The following is a 17,888-nucleotide window of genomic DNA, read 5'->3' on the forward strand; positions in this document are numbered from 1 at the left end:
CGGTGTAAGGTGATTTTGAAGAGGTTCGTTTTGGAGAGGTGACAGAAGAGGGGCTACCTCTTCTCCCCTCCCTCCAGTTTATTATCCCCTCACCCATCCCCTCTAATACTTCCCATCCTCCCTCCCTTCCTTTCCTTCCTTCACTCCCTTCCCTTCCATCTTTCTTTCCATACATCTCTTCCTTCCTTTCTTCCTTCCTCCCTCCCCTCTTTCTCTTCCATTTTTCTTTCTTTCCTTCCTTCCTATCTTCCTCCTTCCCTCCCTCTTTTCTTTTCCATTCCTTCCTTCCATCTTCCCTCCCTTCCTTCTTTCTCTTCCCTTTCTTCCTTCTCTTCCATCCCTTCTTTCTCTTTCTTTCTTCCTTCCTCCTCGCTTCCCTCCCTTCTCTTCTCTTCCATTCCTTCTTCTTCCTTCCTCTTCCATTCCTGGTCTCCTCCCTTCTTTCTTTCCATTTCTTCCTTCCACACTCCCTCCCTTCCTTCTTTCTCTTCCCATTCTTCTTTCTCTTCCATCCCTTCTTTCTGTCCCTTCCTCCCTTCCATCATTCCTTAGAGACACCCCTCCCTCCCTCCTTCCTTCTCTTCTCTTCCATTCCTTCTTTCCCTTCCTTCCTTCCTCTTTGCCTCCCTCCCTTCTCTTTTCCTTTCCTTCTTTCTCTTGCTCCCTCCTCCCTTCCTTTTTTCCATTCCTTCCTTCCTTCTTTCTGTTCCTCCCTCCCTTTCATCATTCCTTCCATCATCATCATCACCACCACCACCATCATCATCATCATCATCATCATCATCATTTTACTGGATTTATATGCCGCCCCTCCGCAAAGACTCAGGGCAGCTTACAGCATATAAAAAGAACAATACAAAATCTGAAATACAATATTAAGTTAAAACTAACAATCTAAAACCCCAATTTAATTAAAAAACCAGTCATTTCTAACAGACCAAACATCCCTCCTTCTTCCTTCTTTCCCTCCTTCTCTCCTTCCCTTCCTTTTCTTTTTCCTTTCCCATAAATTACATTAAGTCGGAGACTTTCAACAGCGAAAACCTTCTCTCAAACATGGCACTTGCTGCTGGGAGAATTGTGAGTGTGCATTTATTGTCGCCAGTAGCTGTGCTTAATTTACCGAGCTCCCGTTGTGAAGCGCTATCTTTCTTCATGAAGTAACCTTCCTCACTTTCCAGGAATTTCAGCCTTTCTCTTAACAACCCTCACCTCAATTTATAATTGTTTACTAGAGGAAACAAAATTCAGAGAACGCAAGTATCCCCCTACATTTTTCAGAATGCAATCTCCTTCTAATATTTATGGTTAAAGCACAACAAAAAATTCCTTCGCTGTTTACTAGCAACGCAGAATGACCCTGGGAGCAGAATAATGGGATATATAAGTTTGAGCGCTAGAAGTCTGAAGAATTGGAACTAAAATATTAACAGTGAGCCGAAATATTTGCACAGGTAGAAAATGAAATTATCTGGCTTTATGTGTTGGATTTGCAACGGTGGTGGTGGGGGACCTCTAGTACAGTGATTTTCAACCTTTTTTGAGCCGCGGCACATTTTTTACATTTACAAAACCATGGGGCACATTGAGGGGGGGCGGCTAAAAAACGCTTGGACAAAAAAATTCTCTTCCTTTCGCTTTATTTCTCTCTCTCCCTCTTTCTCTCCCTCTTTTTTCTCTCCATCCCTCTTTCTTCCTTCTTTCCTCTTTTTTGCTCTCTCTCTCCCTCACTACCTCCATCTTTCTCCCACCTTCCCTCCCTCTCTTTCTCGCTCTTGCTTTCTTTCTCTTGCTTTCTCTCTTGTTTTCTTTCTCTCTTGCTTGCTTTCTCTCTCTTTTTCTTTCTTTCTCTCTCTCTTGCTTTCTTTCTCTTGCTTTCTCTCTTGTTTTCTTTCTCTCTTGCTTGCTTTCTCTTTTTCTTTCTCTCTCTCTTGTTTTCTTTCTCTCTGAGCTTCGCGGCACACCTGACCATGTCTCGCGGCACACTAGTGTGCCACGGCACACTGGTTGAAAAACACTGCTCTAGTATATAAAATGTTTCTGGCAATTTCTACAAGACGGATAGTTTGCAAACAATGGGTGTGTATCTGATAAAATAATGAATGTTTGTCAACCGATGATTTATGTTCAACATAAACATCAATGGGGTTGTCAATACAGGTGGTCCTTCATTTACGTCCATGATGGAGCGCAAAATTTATGTTATGTGACACGTTCCTGTTAAGTGAGGGTTTTTTCTTCCATTTTGTGACATTTTTTGCCACAGTTGTTAAGTATGTTTGGCCCTATTTCGCAATGTTTCTGGCTACAGTTGTTAAGTGAACCATGACCATTGTTAGGTTGAGGAGCCAAGGTGGCGTAGTACTGCAGGCCACCATCTGCAACGCTTGGCAAACAGTCTTTCAGAGGAATATTTATCAACACCAACCTTATCTCAGTTGGAATGCTGCCAGAAAACTAGTTTCCAAATGCAGGGCAAGGCAAAATTTAGCAGAGTCTATTAGAGTCTGTTGTGGTTAGCTCTGGCCCAGCTCCTGCCCCAAGGACTGTGGATGTGGGGGAGACATCCACATGCTGCAGGCCTGTTTTGCCCCCGGTGGAATCTGCTGATGAAGGCTCCTCTGACCAAGAAGACATGAGTGACAGGGAGGAGGAGAGTGTGGCAGACAGCTCAGAAGGAGATCAATTATCTAGCTCCTCCTTGGATTCAGAACAAGAGTTAATGATACAGCCACGCATGCGGAGAGCGATGCATAGGCAACAACAACTGAGAGATTATTATCAAAGAAAATGAGGCCACCTGTGGTTGGGTGGGGCTGTGGTAATTAGTGAGGCTGCTATAAAGAGCAGCCTGTGGGTTTGGCCATTGTGGAGGATTATCTGATCGTGTTTTGTGACTGCTTTACTGACTTTGACCTTTTGTGTGCTGATTTTTACATGTTTTGAAACTAAACCAGGGCAAAGTGTGTTTCACTTTGTGAAAGAAGAAGGACTGTGAATTGCCTCACAGCTGCAAGCTAAGCATCACAGAACTGATAAAGGACTTGTTCAAATTACCAGTTTGGAGACAAGTGCTCTTTGCAATACCAAAAGAGGGCTTGGTTTAAGGGAATTTTCATTATAAAGAACATTGTTTTGAATTTTCAAACGTGTGTGTGTCTGAAATTGTATCTGTGCATTTTTGGGAGGATTCTACCAGAGAGCTCGACAGAACAGAGTCACAGACAGAACTTTCCACTCTTGAAAATGACCAAATGAACTAACTGCTTCCTGCAAAAGTCCATTTCCCATTTGCTCCTCTTTTATGTTCTATGGGAAAGACCAATCACCTCCACGGTTTGGCCTTATTCCCAAGTAGACACTAGTTTCTTAGTTGTTCTTGTCTTCTGGCAGCTCTGTGCATGCGCACACTGGGAACAGACTCCAGCTGTTCCTCTGTGTTGTTGATATTTGACCCAGAGGCAGCTGATAACTGCCAGATGGCCTTGGCTCCCTCTCTGCCTTTGACACAGAGCCCTCATCCAAGCCTTCCCCAGACTCCAGGATTGGCCCATGTTCCTCCCCAACCTTATCACTGTCCGAATCTGCTGCCAGCTCCACTGGCTGTTGGCAGGCCACAACAGGAGTCCATTTTTTTTGGCGGAGTGTTTGGGTCACCACAAGCGCCCCTGACACGAGTGATGTTGAGCTGGGCATGCCCACTCCAGCCCTCCAAGTTCAAACAAAAAACTGATATGGCCCTCAATGAAATCGAGTTTGACACCCCTTATGTTGGGCATGTGGAAACATTGAGAATGAGCAACTGATCTCCAGATCGCAACCAACCACATTTTAATCCCTTTCTTCTCTTCTAGAACGCCCCTTGCATTGCACTGAGAACATCCTAGAACAGATCCTTCACTGGGGTTCCTTGGCCAACCCCAGCAACGCCTCTCTCATAATAAAGAAATTTCCGACTCCCAAATTAGGACTTATGGGTGAAGGTAAGTACTGAAATGCATTCCCTCTTACTAGGTAGTCCTTGATTTACAAACAGCTCATTTAGTGACCATTCAACATTACAGTGGCACTTAAAACAGTCACTTAGGACCATTTTTAATCCTTATGGCTGTTGCAGCATGATTCAAATTTGGATGCTTGATAATTGTCTCCTACTTAGTGTTCTGTGCATGGTCCTCAGAGTGATCCCCTGACTCAAAATCCTTTATTTTATGAATACAGTAGTACCTCTAGATACGAGCTGCTCCACATGCGAGTATTCCAAGTTACGAGCTGTGACGCGAGCGAAATTTCTGTTCGACACCCAAGCTCAAATTCGGGATATGAGCCGAGCTTCCACTAGGTGGCGGAAGAATCTCCTTGCTTCCAGTTATCTCGGTGCGAAAAACAAAGTCTAAAGGCATTCGTTTGAGATGCGAGTTGATCGACTTACGAGCTCGGGTCTGGAACGAGTTAAACTCATATGTCGAGGTACCACTGTAAATCAAACTCTTTATTGATATAAACACACATACTGAAAATCAGATTTTAAACTGTGAGGGGAAAGGAGTTATCTTTTTCTTTGGAGCTAAACATAAACAATGTCCGGCCCAATCAGCATTCCTTAGATAACCAGTCCATTCATCATTTAAGCATATGAGTTTGCTCACCGAAGTCCTGACCAACAAGCATCCAGCAGAGAATGTGTTTATTGAGGCAGAAATCATGGTTTTAAAGCCTTGTTCAATCCCACCCCTAGTTTCACATATCTCCCATTGAATGATGTTGAAACTCCACACCCAATTTCCCAAGATCCTTTGCCTTTATACTCCTGGAAGTGACATCACACCACAAAGAGATTAAGTCTTTACACTAATACCTTTTACTACTACTACTACTACTACTACTACTACTACTACTACTACTATTATTATTATTATTATTATTATTATTATTATTATTATTTATTGGATTTGTATGCTGCCCCTCTCCGCAGACTCTGGGCCCCTAACAACAATGATAAAAAACAACATGTAACAATCCAATTTAATAAAACAACTAAAAACCCTTATTATAAAAACCAAACATACACACAAACATACCATACATAACTTGTAATGGCCTAGGGGGAAGGAATATCTTAACTCCCCCATGCCTGGCGACAAAGTTGGGTCTTGAGTAATTTGTGAAAGATGAGGGTGGGGGCCGTTCTAATCTCTGGGGGGAGTTGATTCCAGAGGGCCGGGGCTGCCACAGAGAAGGCTCTTCCCCTGGGGCCCGCCAAACGACATTGTTTGGTAGATGGATCAGAACTCCTCTTGCCCTCTGAGCAATCTCCTATAGCAAGGGTCAATCCACTGACTTTCCACCCTAATGTCTTTCTCATCCTCTGACTGAGACTACACCATTGTCACATCAGCCCCCTCTAGTGGTTCCTGAGGCTCATTCAGGTCACTTTTTCCCTCATTCCCGCTCTATGCATCAGCTGGCAACTCCCCTGGCCTAGGGTATCCGGAGGGGCTTGGCTCATCATCCTCAGAATCTGACATGACCTGAGGTGGACAAGGAACACTCACAACACTTAGGACGGATGAAACATCCTGGGGTCATGTGATCTCCTTTTGTGACCAAGTCAGTGGGGAAGCCAGATTCACTTAACAACTGTATTACTAACTTCACAGCTGCAGTGATTCACTTAGCAACACCAGCAAGAAAAGCATAGGTAGCCTTGAGTTTGTTTAGTGAGTTTTCGAAGTTACTCTGGCACTGAAAATAAGGGACTTATGACTGTTTTTTTCACACTCAAAGCATCCCCGTGGTCACATGAGCAACATTCAGATGCTTGGCAACTGACTCATATTTACGATGGATGGATGGGTGGGTGGGTGGGTGGGTGGGTGGGTGGGTGGGTGGGTGGGTGGGTGGATGGATGGATGGATGGATGGATGGATAGATAGATAGATAGATAGATAGATAGATAGATAGATAGATAGATAGATAGATAGATAGATAGATAGATAGATAGATAGATAGATGAGTTTGTTAGATAAATCCCTGCAATTGTTATGTTAGTAACACTGTTGTTAACTAAATCAATGCAATTGTTAAGCTAGCAACATAGTCATTCAGCGAATCTGGCTTGCCCGTTGACTTCGCTTATCAGAAGTTTGCAAAAGAAGAATCACACCGAGACAGTCCGACAATCATAAATACATGTTGGGTATCAATCATTGAAATGCTCATAATTCTGAAACATGTCATAAATCTCTTTGCAACTTTGAGTGGTCGCTAAACAAATTGTCGGAAGTTGAAGAGTACCTGTATTCTATTGGCAATGTTTTATACTTTAAAGTACAGGTATTTCCACTTCTTTTAATCATCTCCTTAGCTATGTCCCTCAGTAAACAGGATCCTGTAAACCTGCTTTGTGCAGCTTTATTCTTTGATAGATTTCAGGGCCGTTAACAATTCTGTTCTCTTTGTCTTAATAAGTGGCTCCAGAATCAATCCCAGTGGACTTTTTGATTTTAACATTATTGGTCCATCCATTGTCACTGATCTAGCCTAATGCGAGGATCTAAAAAGGCAATAAGGAAAGCAAATCGAAGGTGATTTCGTTCTCAATTTCTTACAAAGACAAGCTGCCGTCTTCTCAGAAGTGTTTAGCTTCAATTGACTGTCGAAAGGAAACGGCATAGGGTTCTTTTTTCTTGTTTTGTTTTCTGAGCGGTGAGAATTCCATCAGCCAATCGGATGTCTTTATTCCACTGATTGCAATCTTGCTTATTCTGCCTTTAAACTACACTAGTCAGGATAACTCATTGTGATTTTGAAAACCTGGCTTGTTTTAAAGAAACCGTGGTTGACATTCGCAAGTGGGTTGGAGAGCGAAATATTTGATTGGCAAGCCACAATGGTGGATTCGTGCATTGCGCTAAGCCAGCAACAAGGATATCACATCCCATTTTAGCATAATGCACGAATCCCGCGAATAATCTATTTAAATATAAAAGCCAACCACCACTCACAAAATCTCCAGAACTATAAAGTCTACAAATTTGAAACTTGGCACAAATGTTCCTCTTGGCTTCTAGGTGTTAGCTAAAAAGGGATTTTTCGAAATGACCATCAGATCATTAGTTATTTCTTATATTATTATTAACACGCTCTGATGCTAAGGAGTTAGAAGTTTTACTTCTCCTCCTCACCAGAAAAGGATTCTGTTCCAAGTGCCAGTGGGCATAGCCAGCACGTGACTCATTCAGCCTGCGGGCTGAAAGTTTAGACATTCTACTCCATGCTAAGGAGTTCAGTTTCGTAGTGAAGCATCGGTATGCAGCTATTAGTAATTATATATAGCAAAAATGGGAGCAGCAGGAAGGAAGGAATAATGGAGGGAAGGAAGAAAGGGAGGAATGAGGAAGGGAAGGGAGGAATTTATTTATTATTTATTTATTGGATTTGTATGCCATCCCTCTCCGCAGACTCGGGGCGGCTAACAACAATGATAAAAACAGCATGTAACAATCCAATTAATAAAACAACTAAAAACCCTTATTATAAAACCAAACATACACACAAATATACCATGCATAACTTGTAATGGCCTAGGGGGAAGGAATAACTTAACTCCCCCATGCCTGGCAGCATAAGTGAGTCTTGAGTAGTTTACGAAAGACAGGGAGGGTGGGGGCAGTTCTAATCTCCGGGGGGGGAGTTGGTTCCAGAGGGCCGGGGCCACCACAGAGAAGGCTCTTCCCTTGGGGCCCGCCAAATGACATTGTTTAGTCAACGGGACCCGGAGAAGGCCAACTCTGTGGGACCTTATCCGTCGCTGGGATTTGTGCGGTAGCAGGCGGTTCCGGAGGTAATCTGGTCCAATGCCACGTAGGGCTTTAAAGGTCATGACCAACACTTTGAATTGTGACTGGAAACTGATCGGCAGCCAATGCAAGCCACGAGTGTTGAAGAAACATGGGCAAATCTTGGAAGCCCTACGACAGCTCTCGCGGCTGCGTTCTGCACGGTCTGAAGTTTCCGAACACTTTTCAAAGGTATAAAGGAGGAATAAAGGAGGAAGGGAAGGGGAAAGGGAGGAATGAGGAATGAGGGAGGGAGGAAGAAGGAAGGGAGAAAGGAAGGAATGAGGGAGGGAGGAAGAAGGAATAAAGGAAGGAAGGAATAAGGGATGGGGAGGGAGGGAGGAAGGAAAGAAAAAGGGAGGGAAGGAAAAAGGGGAAGAAAGAAGGGAGAAAGGAACAAATGAGGAAGGGAGGAAGGAAGGAAGGAATAAGAGAAGGAAGAAGGGAAGGAAGGAATCAATAAATCAATCCATCCAATTTTAGAAAGAATAACAAAGAAGCCTTTAGCATTATATTCAAGAAAAAGTGATAAATCCTGATTTATAATTTTGCTGTTATTTCTGCTTAAGGTTCCAAACATTCAGTGAGCCCATCTTCCCCCAAGATTAATTTAGGTAGGTTGATTTTTCATATCCTATTCTCTATAGGACTGCCATATAATATATGCTCAGATAACACTTAACTATGTAAATGACCTATTAATCGTCTTACAAAGTGGAGAGGCTGGCGTCCAAAGAATTACAATTTATTGGTTTATTTAATTTAAAGTCGGAGACTAAAAGACAGAAAATTGCTTACCGAACACATAGAATAAATTAAGACCCCGATCAAATTAAAGAAGATACATGCATAATAAAACAACCAGTAAAACAATATAAAGATCATAACTAACAAGGCAGTATGTAACACTAGAAATGGATCATTTTAATCTACTAAATGCTGGCTGGCTATTGCTAGCTGTAGTGAGTTTAAGTCTGTTAATTTCTGATTTCAAGCATAATGGAATAGTAGCTTTAAAAAGCTAGTTCAGTGTAGAGACATTGCATCAGGAATAGGGGTTCCTGAATTCTACTCTTCCAAAAGACATCAGGGCCATATAAATAATTTTGGGTTACTCACCCCATCAAAAAATTACCTGGGGAAACAAGCAAACAGCAACAGCAGCAAAAGATAAACTGGTTCTGGAAATGTTGCTAAGGAAATTCGTTATTAAGAGTGAAAGTTGACTCGAAGGGCCAGAACAACATCAAATGTCAAGAAAAATCAAATCAGTTTTGAAAATGTTGCTAAGGAAACTTCTTATTAAGAGTAAAAGCTGACCTGAAGGAGGATAGTAGTAGTAGTAGTAGTAGTAGTAGTAGTAGTAGTAGTAGTAATAATAATAATAATAATAATAATTATTATTATTATTATTATTATTATTATTATTATTATTATTTATTAGATTTGTATGCCACCCCTCTCCAAAGACTCGGGGTGGCTCACAACAGTAATAAAAACAGTATAACAATGGGACAAATCTAATAATAAAAATAAATAAAACCCCCAATAATTAAAAACCATACAGCACATACACACCAAACATGAAATATAAAAAGCTTGGGGGAGATGTCTTAGTTCCCCCATGCCTTGCGATATAGGCAGGTCTTGAGTAACTTGCGAAAGACAAGGAGGGTGGGGGCTGTTCTAATCTCCGAGGGGAGCTGATTCCAGAGGGCCGGGGCCGCCACAGAGAAGGGTCTTCCCCTGGGGCCCGCCAAACGACATTGTTTAGTCGACGGGACCCGGAGAAGGCTAACTCTGTGGGACCTTATTGGCCGCTAGGATTCGTGTGGTAGAAGGTGGTTCCGGAGATATTCTGGTCCAATGCCATGTAGGGCTTTAAAGGTCATTACCAACACTTTGAATTGTGACCGGAAACTGATCGGCAGCCAGTGCAGGCCATGGAGTGTTGTAGAAACGTGGGCAAATCTAGGAAGCCCCACAATAGCTCTCGTGGCCGCATTCTGCACGATCTGAAGTTTCCGAACACTTTTCAAAGGTAGCCCCATGTAGAGAGCATTGCAAGAACCCCCCCCCCCCGTTTTTTAGAAAGTTCTGATAAAATAGCTGCTAATAATAACTGTACAATCTTGAACTCAGTCCATGCAGAAAATTCATTTTTGGCTTCCAGAGGGCTTCTGGGGGAGTGGGGAAGGCAAAGCAAAGAAGGGGTAAGAGAAGACAGCAGCAGTTCTGGGTAGCCAGTTTGGGCACTGCACATTGAGCATTTGGAGGCTAAAAACACAACGAGCGGAGCCCCCAAAACGCAAGCCATGTCAGTGGCAATCTCTGCAGCCAGGAAGAGGATGCACAGACGCCGAAGGGTGGGGGCCGGTGGATGGGCGAGGCTACATTTGGAGTATAAAACACACCCAAATTTTCAGCCTCTTTTAGGAGAAGAAAAAAGTGTGTCTCATACTCCAAAAATATGGGGGGGGGTGTACATATATATGTAGATTGTTCTGAGTTCGGGTTTTGCCCCGTGTAATATTTTGCATGTCTATGTGACGTTTCGGTGAAATCACATTCACCATCATCAGGCTGAAGTTGTAAGCTTCGTGCTGCTGTAAATATAGTTTGTTTGCAACTGCCATTTGTTCCTTATAAATAGTGGTGGGGGTGGAGATTTGGTTTGAATGTAGCAAATAGATTGGGTGGCTATGTTTTAATGATTTGATTGGTTGGTGGAATCACATTTAGTTGAAGGATTGACATGGTGATGATTATGATATTTTTTTTCATTAAAAAAACAGGACATGAAATTGACTTCGAAAAAACTAAATTACTGTACTTTCCAAAACAGAACACGTATATAAAAGAATAATCATGGAAGCCATAGAGATAGAAAAACACCCCCTCTGTATGAACAAACGTGATGACACATCCCGCCAGAAATTTGGAAACCAGTCCTAAAAAAAAACCCATATCATAATCATCACCATGTCAATCCTTCAACTAAATATGATTCCATATATCACATGTTTTTGCTGATTCAAAAAAAAATTAAGGGAGACTAGGATAGCGCTATTCTCCATTGCATCTGGAAGGAGAGTCCAACATGGGTATTACTCCAATCCTATTGGTAGAGACTGAGTTAGAAATTTACATATTAATTGAGCACCGCCCCCTCTGCTCTCCCCATGAGCCAGTTTTAAAAACTCAGTCAATGAGTAGAGACACACTGAGTTGTAGCTTAAGGTTTTAATAATGTACAAAATAGAAAATAAATTGTGAATAAGTTGCTGTTGTTTTTACCGTTTTAATCCCTTTGCTTTGTTTTTCAGGACATCAAGATACAAGAGGATTCAGACGGTCTGGGGTCTCTGCCCTCAGCGGGCACCACCCCCAACGAACCTCCTCAGGGGTATTGCATCCCCCAGAGGGAGCACCCCGCAGAGGAGCATCCAGCCTGGGGGTCCCTGGCCTCCGAGGCCATACCGAGGCTGTCAGCCGAAGGTGGGGGGGTCCGCCCCCCCCACTGGGAGGCTTGAAGCCGGCTCGGAATTGCCGACTTAGAGAGAAGGAGCCGAGTGCCTCACAGCTGATGGCAGCGAGCCGCTAAAAGGACAGCCGCCGCCGCGGCAGCCCCGAAACCGCCGATGCAGCGGAGCCGGACGGAGAGCCATGAAGGCAAGGAGCCTGCCGCCCCGGACCGGACTGAGAGGCCCCAAGGCCGGGGGAGACCCAGGCAATAGCCCACGAAGCCGCGGAGGCTGGGCGCAGCCATGTTGGGGCTAATTTAGGCGGCAAGCGCCGTTTAGGCGCGAGATCGGCTGGCGGCTGGCCAATAAGGCGCGAAAGGGCTGGGACGCCCTAATGCGCACGCGCAAATCCCGGGCAACCGAGGGCGCCATTTTTTCTGCCGAATTGTGCTGACGAGGTGGGCCTGATAAGCTACCGGAGGTCAGAAAGCAAAGAAAACGTGATTTACATTGCCTGGCAGCCGTGAGTAATATGGAGGACACCCAAGGGAAGGAGGTCCCGAGCTCTCCCGCACCATCTAAGGAGAAGGTTAAGGGGAAGCCTAAGGAAAAGGCAAAATCCCATTCATCTGCCTCCTCCTCCTCCATTAAGGAAGCCGAGAAGCGCATTAAAGCGCTGGAAAAGAAACTTGAGGCGGCATTGCAGGCATCCCCAGCGGGGCTCCCTTTGGGCCAGAGGCATGCTTCAGAACCCCTATCACCAGCTACCTTCGGGCCTACAGGGGTGACATCAGCAGGTGATTGGTCCCCAGACCGGCAAGTCCTGCCCCTGCCTCAGAGCATGCCTTCCCCCAGCACATCATGGGCTAGACCAGGCTCAGCAGGCCATGCTGGAGGGAGTTACCAGGGGCCAGCAGCCACATTCACCCCCACTGCAGCGGGCTTGCGATCCCAGCCTGGGGCGTGGCAGAATCTGCCTCCAGATCTACAAGAGCTCATAGTAAATGCTTACTCACAAAATGTGGCACCGGAGGCCCAACAGTACGGGAGGCCCCCCCCAACAAACGATGGGTTCGTGGTCGGCACCGCCCCCCCTCGGGTTTGGGGTCCCTGTTAGAGGAACAGGAGCAGTTTGAGGACAGCGATCCGGAATTTGGCCTTTCAGAAGATGAAAATGTTCCTGAGCAGCCACCTTCGATTGGCCTGTTTAAACCGGCGTTGTTTAGAACCTTGCTATCCAAAGCCAAGCAGGTAATGAACTTGCCGGGCGCTGCTAAAACAGCGGAGGCCGCTGAGTCAGAACAAGCCTCGGCCTCACTCCTGGATGAACCCCAACCCGAGTCCGACCACTTTCCCGCTTCAGGCATATTCGTAAAGGGCATAAAGAGACCGTGGCAGCAGCCAGCAGCAGCACAGGGCCCTTCCAACATCGAGAGAAAATTTTACACCTTTGATGAAGAGGTGGAAAAGCTGCTGGAATTCCCGCCAATTGACCAGCCGGTCGTGACGCTTGTCTCCAGCGCCTTGGTCCCCTCCGAGACTGGGGAAAGCCTCAAACCAGAGGAGAGGAAAGCGGAAACGCTGCTGCGCAAGGCGCACCTGATGTCCGGCTGGGGATTCAGGGCGGCAGCAGCCGCGTCATTTATCAACAGAGCATCACTAATGTGGATCAAAGAGATGCAAGCTCGACTGGGACCCGAAGACGGGCGTCTCCGCCAGGACTTAAGTAAATTATTGGCGGCGACCGAGTTTTCGGCGGACGCTACCCTCCACGCGGCTAAATTTTCCACAAGGAGCATGGCAACCACGTTGTCATCACGCCGGCTTTTGTGGCTGAGAAACTGGCAGGCCGACCTTAAGTCTAAGTGGCGCCTCGCCTCCGGCCCCTTCCAGGGCTCCACCCTTTTTGGAGATCTACTGGAAAAGGTCCTAGTGGAGGACAAGGATAAGAGGAAGGTCCTCCCTAGAGCCAACAGACGACCGGACAGAAGGTTCACTCCGTATTCACGGCGTCAGTCCTTTCGATGGGACTCCAACATGGCCTCTAACCAGGGCCAACGCTCCTTTTCCCAAGGCCAGTACAACCAACAGGCCTATAGGAGCGACCGCGGCGCCTTTCAGGACAGACAGAGAGGATATCATCAGTCCAGGAGACCCTTTCGCGGAAATAATTCGAGAGGGTTCAAACGCACGAAGTGACTCAGCCGCACTTCAACCACTAGGAGGGAAACTACAGGACTTTGGCAGAGCCTGGCAGGCAACCTCCTCCGACCAATGGGCTCTGGCTACAGTCACACAAGGACTCAGGCTGGAGTTTGTACAACCACCGCCAAGCCGCTTCTTACACTGCCCACTCATAAAGGACATTCAAAAGAAACTACAACTGCGCAAGGAGATCGCCCACTTACTCGACATTCGAGCGATAGAAGCGGTCCCGCAGCCGGAGGAGGGCAAGGGGTTCTACTCCATGATTTTCATCGTGCCCAAATCCTCAGGAGGCTGCAGGTTGATTCTCAACCTGAAGCAACTGAACCTATTTATAAAATACCGAAGGTTCAGGATGCACTCGCTGCAGACCATTCTAGCGTCCATCAGAAAGCAGGACACGTTAACATCCATAGACCTCAAGGAGGCCTACTTGCATGTCCCAATACATCCGGATCACCGCAGATTCCTGCGATTTTGCACCGAGGGACGGCACTTCCAATACAGAGCCATGCCGTTCGGCCTGTCATCGGCCCCTCGAACGTTTACCAAGCTCTTGGACGTGTTGACCGCCAGCCTACGGGCTCGATCCATCAGACTCATGGCCTACCTGGACGATATACTCATTTTGTCCAGGTCCAGAATAGCAGCAGAGAGAGATCTCATCGAGACACTGCGTACGCTGGAACTCCACGGGTTCACAGTCAATGTGGAGAAAAGCCAGTTGACACCTACCACCAGGCTCCTACACTTGGGAGCGATTATAGATACTCAAGAAGGCACCGTGTCACTATCACAGGAGAGACAGGACAATATCAAACAATTGATAGCCAGTATCCAACGGGGACCAGTCCAGCTTTCCTTGCTGTCAAAGGTACTGGGAACCCTAGTATCTGCCATTGGCATCGTTCCATGGGCCAGATTCCATATCAGGACATTGCAATGGTTCCTTTTACCGGTTCAGAGGACCAAGGAGAGTCATTCTCACAAACAGGTTCATTTGCCCCGGAAGGTCAGGGACTCCCTGAAATGGTGGACATCGGCAGCAATCAGCAGAGGATCTCCATTCCAGACAAGGGACCAGATAATCCTAACCACCGATGCCAGTCTTACCGGATGGGGTGCCCACGTCGGAGCTCACATGGCTCAGGGACTGTGGACGACAGAGGACCTTACATCGGGCAACATAAACTTCCTGGAATTAAGAGCGGTATTCTTGGCTCTGCAGACATTTGCACCTCTGGTTCAACATCAGCATGTGTTAGTGCTTACGGACAACGTGGCGACCAGGGCCCACCTGAATCATCAGGGGGGCACAAGGTCGCAGCGTCTCATGGAAGAGACGGAGGCTCTCTTTCTGTGGGCCGAACAACATTTACAGTCCCTAACAGCAGAGCACATTGCGGGCGTCAGCAATACACAAGCGGACTGGCTGAGTCGGTCCACCTTGGACCAGTCAGAGTGGAAGTTGGATCCAAGCCTTTTTCAACAAATAGTACAACGGTTTGGCCTTCCGCTGGTGGATCTCTTCGCCAGCTCCCGGAACACCCAGCTTCCAAGGTTTTACTCTCGATTCCCACAGCCAGGAGCGGAGGAGATCAACGCTCTCCGGACATACTGGCCGCCGGGACTGCTGTACGCGTTCCCGCCAACAAATCTGATACCACGAGTGGTGGACAAACTCCTGCGAGAGAGGGCGGAGGTGTTGTTAGTAGCCCCTCATTGACCTCGGCGGCCGTGGTTCTCCGACCTGGTGGCACTGTCGGTGTCCCCGCCCTGGAGGATCCCGGACTGCCTGATATCGCTCAGCCAAGGGGAACTTCAACATCCCGATCCCCAGTGGCTCCAACTGACCGTTTGGCATTTGAACGGGTCAGGCTACAAGGATTGAAGCTACCAGAGAAGGTCATTGAGACAATGCAGGCTGCAAGACGTCCATCTACTTCACGGATCTATCAGTCGACATGGGCGGCCTTTTGCAGTTTCTGCGATAAAAGGAACCTCAATATTGAACAGGCTTCGGTCATTACAGTCCTGGAGTTTTTGCAGACGGGTCTTGATCGAGGACTAGCGCCCAACACCCTAAAACGACATGTGGCAGCACTCGCAACCATAATACGAGTGGAAGGAGTAAGATCATTGACTTACCATCCTTGGGTGAAGGATTTCCTGCGGGGAGCTTCGAACCAACACTCCCCACCGATTCGGCGGTTTCCCTCGTGGGACCTCCAGTTGGTCCTCAAGGCCTTGACGAAACCACCGTTTGAGCCCCTAAGATCTATTCCGCTGAGACTACTGTCACTTAAAACAGCCTTTCTAGTGGCAATTACGTCTGCTCGGAGAGTGTCAGAGTTGGCGGCCTTGTCGGTTCGCCCTGACCTTTGTATTTTTTACCCAGACCGAGTGGTGTTGAGATTAGATCCATCCTTTATACCGAAGGTCAACTCGGAATTTCATAAGAAACAGGAATTAATTCTTCCAGACTTTTGTACACACGGCAGCCACCCGTCTGAATTGAGGTGGCATAAGATCGATGTACGCCGTGCGGTCAAGATTTATATCAGACGCACAGAAGGTTGTCGGAAGTCGGAAAAGTTGTTTGTTTCCTTTGCATCAGATAAGGAGGGACTTGGAGTTTCATCGGCGTCCATTAGTCGTTGGATCAGGGAATGTATTGCGGAGGCATACAGAGCCCGTAACCAACCGGTACCACCAGGAGTGACGGCTCACTCAACAAGGAGTGCGGCGACCTCAGCAGCCTGGGCTACTCAGGCGTCCATAGATGACATCTGCAGAGCGGCAACATGGTCGACGCCGTCAACTTTCATTCGACATTACAAAGTGGACTCCTTCGCCTCAGCAGAGGCGGCTTTTGGGAGACGTGTTTTACAACGTGTTTGTTTATCTCCAACGTCCCTGACAAGACCTTCTCCCTCCCATGGGCCGTAAATCTCTGGTATATCCCATGTTGGACTCTCCTTCCAGATGCAATGGAGAAGAACCGTTGTACCTACCTGAACGGTCTTCTCAGTGCACTGGAAGGAGAGTCCAAACCCACCCGATACAGTTATGGGTGCAGGGACGCCGGAGTGGTCAGTTAGTCAGTTAATGGTTGTATAATAAAATTTGGTTATCCTCTTACTATGGTTTCTTTCGTTTTTAAAACTGGCTCATGGGGAGAGCAGAGGGGGCGGTGCTCAATTAATATGTAAATTTCTAACTCAGTCTCTACCAATAGGATTGGAGTAATACCCATGTTGGACTCTCCTTCCAGTGCACTGAGAAGACCGTTCAGGTAGGTACAACGGTTCTTTCAGCCTTGTTCTGGCCTCATTAGCTAGCCATACCCTTACTGAGATTTGATCCTGGGGCTTCTGCCTTGTAAGGCAGAGAATTAACCTCTAGGCCACAGGATCTGATCCCTTCAGCTTTGTACCAGGGAGGGGCTGTATGTTTTTACTGTTGGATCACCCTGGTATATTGAAGGAACGTCACAGCTCCTTTTTGCCTCTAGGCCCATCCCAGGGCCATTTCACGGTAGTTAATTTATTCATAGCCAACAAACTATATTCTGTATGTATCACATGTATATATATATGTATGTGTTTATATATATAAAGATTGTGAACCAAATGCTTTTTTAAAAATTATCTCGACAGAGGAAACTTCCAAAGGCCCCATCAAAGCTGGCTACCTGAAATACAAAGAAGAACCCTCCAAACTTCTATCTGCCAATAAATTTCAAGACCGCTATTTCGTTTTACGAGAAGGAAAACTGTGGCTTTATAAAGACATGAAGGTACAAATGCTGTCACATGACTTTTTAACTTACCCCCAAATTCCACCCCTTCTCTTTACGTGAGTTTCGACAGACGGACACTGGATGCTGTGGTGTTCCTCTCAATTATGTGGGTGATTGGGGGGAGGATTCAATTGAAGATGTACAATTCATGGCCCCCAGGTCACGAAGAATTGACTTTGCCGACACGCCTGGGGGCCATGAATTGTACATCTTTCATGGCCAAATTGTATGAATGGAACATATGAATGTGATTATGACTGTTTTATAATTAATGGGTTCTTTTTATTATGGGGCTTTATGGTTTTAGATATTGTATTCGACTTCTTCTTATTGTTACATAGAAACATAGAAGACTGACGGCAGAAAAAGACCTCACAGTCCATCTAGTCTGCCCTTATACTATTTCCTGTATTATCTTAGGATGAATATACGTTTACCCCAGGCATGTTTAAATTCAGTTACTGTGGATTTACCAACCACGTCTGCTGGAAGTTTGTTCCAAGGATCTACTACTCTTTTAGTAAAATAATATTTTCTCATGTTGCTTTTGATCTTTCTCCCAACTAACTTCAGATT

At 46.1% G+C, this 17,888-nt stretch overlaps 1 protein-coding gene across 2 annotated transcripts in view; it reads left to right on the forward strand.

The window, feature by feature from the left end:
* ARAP2 (ArfGAP with RhoGAP domain, ankyrin repeat and PH domain 2) overlaps positions 1 to 17,888 on the forward strand; it is a 174,635-nt gene that overhangs the window by 131,498 nt on the left and 25,249 nt on the right. The window contains exons 27-29 of one of the 2 annotated variants that reach the window (XM_070757103.1): positions 3,855 to 3,983; positions 8,411 to 8,455; positions 17,170 to 17,309. In XM_070757103.1, coding sequence (XP_070613204.1) covers positions 3,855 to 3,983; positions 8,411 to 8,455; positions 17,170 to 17,309 — 314 coding nt within the window. The remainder of the gene's footprint in view (positions 1 to 3,854; positions 3,984 to 8,410; positions 8,456 to 17,169; positions 17,310 to 17,888) is intronic. The other variant, XM_070757104.1, reaches the window with a different exon arrangement.

This window comes from Erythrolamprus reginae, chromosome 7 (assembly GCF_031021105.1).
Source record: "Erythrolamprus reginae isolate rEryReg1 chromosome 7, rEryReg1.hap1, whole genome shotgun sequence".
Lineage (NCBI taxonomy): Eukaryota > Metazoa > Chordata > Lepidosauria > Squamata > Dipsadidae > Erythrolamprus > Erythrolamprus reginae.